This window comes from Dama dama, chromosome 13 (genome assembly GCF_033118175.1).
Source record: "Dama dama isolate Ldn47 chromosome 13, ASM3311817v1, whole genome shotgun sequence".
NCBI lineage: Eukaryota > Metazoa > Chordata > Mammalia > Artiodactyla > Cervidae > Dama > Dama dama.
The window spans coordinates 53052504-53060159 of NC_083693.1; the positions used below are offsets into that span (position 1 = coordinate 53052504).

Genomic DNA, 7656 nt, shown 5'->3' on the forward strand with positions numbered 1-7656 from the left:
ATAGTTACAATAATAAAGAGGTTCAAAGGCTTACAATAAATCTTCTTTTTAACAGGTTCTTAACTATATATATTTAAAAGTGAAGCTTAAATAATTATATTTACATAGTATTTTCCTGTCTTCCAAAAAGTATTTCCATATTTGATCCTCAGCAATCAGGAATGGTAGACAGATATCATCATTCTCATGAAGAAACTGAGGCTCAGAGAAATTAATTTGCACAACTGCTTTTTGACAGGAAATTGAAGTGGAAGGATGACTCCTGATCTACATGGAAAGAAAGCAATTATTTGGATGTTCTAGAGAAAAATAAAAACCTCAAACTTCTTTATTGGCTGAGATGAGACACAGAACATTTGTCAATTCATGCTGTTTCAAAAGCAATATTCATTGGAGCCTGTCTGCACATCTCTAGTAGCTTTAATGTTCAGAGCAAAATGAATATTCATGCTTGTTTGGGATCTCAAACTACTATTGAAGAACTAAAGTAGATTATTTTTCAGTGGCAAACCTAAGGGAAAAGTGTTTCAAGCCCCCTATGATTACCATTGCTGAGATTATTCTTTAACAAGGAAAAATAATTTTCTCCTAGAGCTCATTTGCTGGATTCCATAAATTAGCTGATACAAAGAATCCACATCAGAGAAATTCAAACCTAATAAGAGGCTCTTCTTACACTATCAGAAAGGCACATTAAATACACAACATTGGCCACATTATTTTTGATAATGATGGAAAACAACAGCTGATAGCCAGTTTGGGACAAATGCCAACTGTTCCCATTTGTCTGAAAAATGTCAAAATTAATTGCAACAACACTTAGTTTTCAAAGAACATTGTTATCTATGGAGAAAGTATATCAACTAAAATCCTAAAAAACAGACTAAAGATAATGGTGCCTCTCTGATTTGAAATATTAGTTTAAAAAAATTTTAGTGTCCCAAAGTATAAGTAAACACATCTCAACAGCTTTACATAGTTTCATATATTTTATTTTTTAAACACTTATAATTTTGCAAGCTAGCAGTAAAATATTGTCCTCGATATTTTACTAATTAGCACCGTATACCTTTTAAAGCTAACTGGAACATTGTTTCAAATGTAAATGATTGTAAAGTGAAATGATCATTTCAAATGTCAAATTAGTCTCAAGAAACATAAGAACCATTAATTATCATTATTTTTGGCTTTATGCACAAAGATGTATTTCAAAGATGAACTTAATATTAGTATCAGTTCTGTCAATCTAACAAATCAAAGTACCACAGTTTAAAGCAATATTTAACCTCTGAAATTATATAATTAAAGAGGTACATAAGAAAAGTTGAGAAATCAGCTATAAAAACACAAGAGACTGCACAACTTTAGAGTCCCTTATTTTTTAGAATGAGGAAAATAATGAAAAATTTCATGGTACAAGTATCAGTTACACATATGCTTTAGTATATGTCAGTATTCTCATGCTTTACTTAAGAGTTTGGCCTTACCAAAAAGCCATCAAAATGTCCAGGATAATTCACAGGGACAGCTGGAAGCCTGAAATAAAATTGCTCAGTGCAAAAGTTCCCAAGCCATTCATATAATTTTAAATGGAAACCTAGACATTTACCTCCTATTTTTGTTTTCATCTGAAAAACCTTTTGAAAACATGGAAAAAAAACTAATTAAACTCAAATTACTTCCAGACATCAGAAAAAGGAGGGATTTTTCAGTTCCTTTTTTCTAATAAGAGCATTCTTCAGAGCTATGGGGTTAAATTCTAAGCTACAATCCACTGCTTAATAGCATGCCTGTTTTGCATACCAGTAGAATCAAGTCCAGTTTTGCCATTTGTGGATAACTATGACAAGATACAAAAGCATGTGTTTGCCATAAATAGCTCTGGCTAACAGCAAACTGCTCACACTGAACAGATCAAATTCTCTATAAGGAGAGCCGCCTGGACCACAGCCAAATTCCACTACTAATCTTTAAGACTGCTATATAAACTTTTTTTTTTAATTTGTGAAATATATTAAGAAATAGTAGCTGAAATTAAAGTCCCTAAACAGGAGAAGTATTATTAAACTTTTGAAGGACAACATTTTATAAATTATTTTCATTATGACCAAATAGGCAATAAGAGCTTCCTGTTTCTTCTACTGGTCAACTACTTAGAAATGTAAACGTGAATTAAAAAAATAACTATGCTAATTTATCCAGAGAACTAATCAGATACTGAAGAGTATGTCAAAGTGCAAAAAATAATTCCTGATCACCATATTAATACATAAGGAAATAAATAAAGCTTATAAAAGTATACCTCTGTAACAATATTTTATATTAGCTTTAGAATTATTTTTTAAACCAAATAAAATCAACAAACTGGAAAATATCATGCAAGAATGTTGTACAAAAAAATTCTTAAATGACCAGTGCAGAGATTAATAATAGCTGTTTACCCTAGGAGTTGCTTCACATGGTATTTTGCAAAATGTCCAAGGAAAACAAGGCAACCGTTCTGTAATATGCCACAATTTTTATTGCAACGTGGCCATTTTTGTGAGGGTGGGGAGTTTGATCTCAAAAACAATGTTCCATTTAAGGCTCTTTTATACAGAAATTGCCATCATGACTGATACTCAAAATATCTTTAGTGTTGCAAGACTTACATAGTAAACATAAAACTCCTACATGTATTCAGTAGTGTACACTCAATGGGGAAAAAAAGGCATTAATAACAGCTATTTCTTTTAAGAAGATACGCAGGAAAAAGGAATGAACACTGAGGTACTAGGATGAGCTGATGACACAGTTAACACAACTTAATTGGCATTCCTTTTTTGGTGGGGGATTAAATTTATTACAAAAAAAGTGCTTTTAATGCATAGTGTTATATCCGTGCTGCCATGTCACAAAAAAAATAGGCTTGCCAAGGCAGGTGAGGTGTATGAATGCTCAAGCCTCACAGAACTGCAATCAAGTGCAACTATCAGTAATACTGAGTAAAGTTACCATCTCACCAGTGGATAATACTTTGAAGGCATTCAATTAGCTTAACCCTTTGTAGTGTTCTAAGCTATTCACATTGACAATCACAATTCACTGTAGTGTTTGCTGCAAAGGAGGCATATACCCAGTTGTTTTGGCTAAAATATGATGGGAAGGCATTCCTTGGGTTCTACATAAAAATAACAGTATTAAACAGTCTAATGGCAATCACTGATAGGCTGCTTACATGAATGGTATTTCCTTCATTCATTGTGTTGGAAGGACCCAGTGGGAAAAGAAAAAAAAAAAAAACCTAATACTATTCCAATTGACTGAGCTGGAGAAATGGAAGCTCCTTAAGATCCAGATGGCACTTGACTGATTTATAAGGGTTTTCCTTCAAGTGAAACTACTACGTTGCCTCCCAATTTCTCTCCAAGTGTGGAACGGTCCTTTATATCATCCAAGCCATTTACTTGCCACTCATGTTTTATACCTAAAAAGTAAAAAAAATTATCCAATTACTTTATTATAATTAAGAAAGAGCAATTCTTCTGCACAAAATAGTCAATACTTGTACCTGTAAATTTCTTTTTAATGGCATCTTTAGAGCTAGCATATATCATCTTGCTTTTTAAAGGCGCACTTTCAGGAGCCCTACAGGGGAAAAAAAAATTGTTGAATCCTATTTAAAAGAAAAACAAAGGCAAAACTGACTATGTTAATAATCCTTGCATTTTAAAAGTACTTGTTTCTTTTGTTTTTACACACCAGAATATAAATACTAGGTCTTCTTTCTTAGACTCTTTTGTTTCGTATGTGGCATCGTACAAAGCATATCGGCAATCATTCAGAGGTAGCAACTTCACAAAAGATGTGTAGGGGTCCTCTACAGTATCACCAATGTCACCCACCAAGATCTGCTTTGCTTCCTCTACAATTATTTGTCTTTTGTCATCGCTTAAACAGAAGAGAACTGCTTTCTTTCTTTTTTTGATCTCCTCTTGTGTAGAAGATTTCCTTACTTTCATATCATTAAAAACTTTGATGACTTCATCATTCACTGTAACTCCAGAAGCCTGAAAGTAAAAAAAGGACAGAAATTCAGAACAAGTAATTCGGTTTTAACCAAAATTATTGTTTGCTCTAGAGGATTCACTGTAGTCTGGACATCAAAAGTTGCATCATACCATGCAAGCCGTCTCATCAGATTTGCCACATTTTAAGTATCAGTATACGATGCACCTAAGGGTTCTAACTCATCCTGTTCCATTCATCCTTTTTAAAAAAGGTGTGGGGAGGTTGAAGCAAGTGGAAGGTAGACGGAAAGGAACAAATACAGGCTGTCCCATCCCTGAAATGTTTCCTATTTCACTGGGTGATGTCAGAGCTTCAGGAGCAGCAGCAAAAATACCTTCTGTATTGTGTCAACGCGGCAGGCCTTAAAAAAACACTTTTGGATTTCAGTTAATGCTTCTACTATTTTTTTCTTTAAAGTCATCCTAGCCAGTGCCGCTTCCTCATAAGGAAAGAGAATCAAGTGTGAACTCCAAACCGCCCACGGCTACAACATAATTGCCTCACAGCTCAAATGCAGGCACTTCAAAACTAACGGATCGCGTGTAAAAAGCTTTTTACGGCGAGAAAGCATTTTCAAGAGTTTTCCCACCTCCTTAATCTCCCGCTAAGGGTTTTATGACAGGCCCTCAAGACCCTCAGCCTTCAGCAAGGGGTTTTACCGCACAAACCGAATTGAGAGCGCGCGTGGGAATAAAATAAGGAAGCGAAGGGCAAAGGCGGCGAGCTGGGTGGGGTGGCGGGGGAACAGCTTGGCGGACCCTCCCGCGGCCCCGGCCTCCGCCCGCGCGGCTCAGGCCTCGACCCCCCGCGCGGCGCCCCCTGCCCGGGCCCTCCCCGCCCCCAGGAATCCGAAGAGCGAACTCGCCGGGCCTGACGGCGAGAGGGCAGGCCCGCCGGGTGGAGAGAGAGCAGCGGGGCCGCAGCGCAGGAATGCCCACCTTGGAGGCCGAAACCAGGTTAAAATGGCGGCCTCAGGTCCAGGGCCCCGCGGAGCCGCGCGGGGGGCTGCGCTCTCCACGCCGGGGCCCCCCGGCCCCCCGGCCCCGCGACCCCCGGCCGGCGCGCCCGCCTTACCATAGTGCCCGCGGCGGAGGCTGCGGCGGCGGCTCGGGCTCCGGCGGTGTGGCGCTGGGAGGAGAAGGAGGGGCAGGCGGGCGGCGGCGAGTGCGGGGCACGCCGGGAGTGCGGCCCGAGAGGCGGCGGCGGCTCGGGGGGCTGCGGCGCGGGCGGGGCGGTCACGTGGGCACGCCCCGGGCCGGCCCTCCCGCCTGCCGGCCCTCCTCACCCCCCGCGCGTCCTCGGCCTGACCCCGCGCGCGCTCGGCGGGCCCCCGCGGGCTGTGCATCCGCGGTGGGAGCCGCGGGCCTTGGCGGGGAGGTCTCCAACCCCGGGGCACCATCTGTCCGGTCCAGCCGGCTCCCGGGAGGGCGTTTCCACCCTGCCTCCCGGGGGCCAGGCCGCTGCTCCCGGGGTTGGGCGTGTGTGAGGCGAACGGCGCTCAGGGTGTCTTTTATTCGTTTGTGGTTTCCATTGGATGCCTACGTTGTGGGTCTTTTCGGAAAACCCCCGTCAGAGATGGCGAAAATTATTTAGATCTCCTTCCATCAGTTCAGTGAGAATAAACACTGGGGCAGAGGTTAACCTAGATGATTGAATTACTCAGCAAAAACAAAAGGATAAACAGAGGTGGGAAATCACTTTCTAAAAGTCTATGGTTGAAATAATAACAATATGGGGAAATTGGGGTAGTATTAATAACATCCTTTAGTAATGTTCTTTTATATATTATTAGACTTAGTAGGATTATACTCTCTGCTGATAGTCTTTTCCTCATGAGGCCCCCATGTTTGACAGCTGGCATCAAATAAGTGGATCCAAGAGGAGAGATTCCTCCCTTTTTGGCGATCACAACCTTTTCTAGCAAAACCCATGTGACTGAGCCAAGGCTCTTCTCTAACTAAACCTTTTTGATGCTTATTACAAGTATCCATTGCATTTATCGCAGAAAAAATTGTCACCGTATACTTTGAGGAAATTTTACATGAAGATTCAATGTTTTATGAGTTTATAATGAAAGTATTTAAATGAAACATTTTATGTGGTTATGTTTAATACAATGAAAAATTAATAAACTGTTTCATTCATGAGTTTTGGGGCTGATTTTTTTTGGGGGGGTGCTGATTTATATCACCTTTTCTCCTGGACATTTATCATTTTCACCTTTCTTCATTTGTAAAATTGGCAAAATGAATTTAAAACTCTGATTAATAACTAAATTATTTTCAAGTGAAGAAGACTGGCTCTAAAAATGTAGAATTGTTAATGACTAAAACTGTTGGAAACAAAATAGCCCAGATAAACTTCAAGGTGAACTAAGCCAGAAGTTCAGGGTGAGAGAGCTAGGAGTTGAGAAACTAGTATTAATCTTGGCACTGCCCCATCTCTATAAATTGGAAGGACTTTCAATCCCTGCAGACCTTCTTCATCTGTTTTATAAGCTGTGGTTATTGCTTAGGTGCTATCTGCCTCTTCTGCAGCCCTATAGACTGCAGCCTGCCGGGCTCCTCTGTCCATGGGATTTCCCAGGCAAGGATACTGGAGTGGATTGCCGTTTCCTTCAGGGGATCTTCCGGACCCAGGGATTAAACCCAGGTCTTCTGCATTGCAGGCTGATTCTTTACCACGCAGCCCCCTGGAAAGCTGCTGTGATTATCTCTGAAGTCCTTTCCAGCTTTAAAATTCAGTTTCCTAGTGTGCCAGTGTTTCTCAGGAAATGGTGTGTGTGTTCTTAGGATTAAGTAAATTTAGGGATGGAAAATCATAATGAGGAGGGTTATTCCCTAGAATCTGCCTGTAATGCAGGAGACCTAAGTTCGATCCCTGGGTTGGAAGCATCCCCTGGAGAAGGAAATGGCAACCCGCTCCAGTATTCTTGCCTGGAGAATTCTATGGACAGAGGAGCCTGGCAGGCTACAGTCCATGGGGTTGCAAAGAGTGCGACACAACTTTAGCAGCTTAACATGCACCTACAGGTACTCAATAGATGATAAAATAACAATTTTAAGATGCTTTAGTGCTAGAAAGAGAACAAAAAGGAAGCACCTCAAGACTGTGAGACCTTTCTACATGCCCTTGTGAGGCCAGCTCTTAGGAGGTAGAAACCAGTAACAACTCTTCACACCTGTTATTTATAACCAGAACTTACCAGTGCTTGCTAGAGAGACAGCATTACCAAGCATTGCTGCATGAATTTTGGCCCCTGTGTGGTGGAGGGATCTGAGTGTCAGACACCATGTGTGTCAGTTTCCTGTGGCTGCTTAACAAGCTACCACGTTCTAGTGGCTTAAAATGACACAAATTTATTCTTACAGTTCAGGGGCAGAAGTGAGAAATGACTCATGGGACTAAAAGCAGCACTTCATTGCTTTTGAGGCTGTAGGAGGAAAATCTGTGTCCTTGCCTTTCCCAGTTTCTAGAGGCTGCCCACATTCCTTGGTTTGTGGCCCCCAGACAGCAGTACCATCACTTGTACCTCTGCTTCTGTCATCATATCCCTGATTCACTCTCTCCTTCCTCTTACATCGCTAAGAACCATTGTGATTACTT

The 7656-nt window shown here is 40.9% G+C and overlaps 1 protein-coding gene across 2 annotated transcripts; it reads right to left on the minus strand.

Moving 5' to 3' along the window:
- Nucleotides 1-988: 988 nt before the first annotated feature.
- Nucleotides 989-5246, minus strand: CFL2 (cofilin 2). 2 transcript variants are annotated; one of them, XM_061159155.1, is made up of 4 exons: nt 5125-5246; nt 3742-4049; nt 3551-3627; nt 989-3466 (listed from the first exon to the last, which is right to left on the minus strand). In XM_061159155.1, the coding sequence occupies exons 1-4, from the start codon at nt 5125-5127 to the stop codon at nt 3354-3356; spliced, it is 501 nt and encodes a 166-aa protein (XP_061015138.1). In that variant the 5' UTR covers nt 5128-5246; the 3' UTR covers nt 989-3353. The 2 variants fall into 2 exon arrangements, with proteins under 2 accessions (XP_061015138.1, XP_061015139.1); XM_061159156.1 differs by lacking the exon at nt 5125-5246 and adding an exon at nt 4161-4459.
- Nucleotides 5247-7656: the final 2410 nt, after the last annotated feature.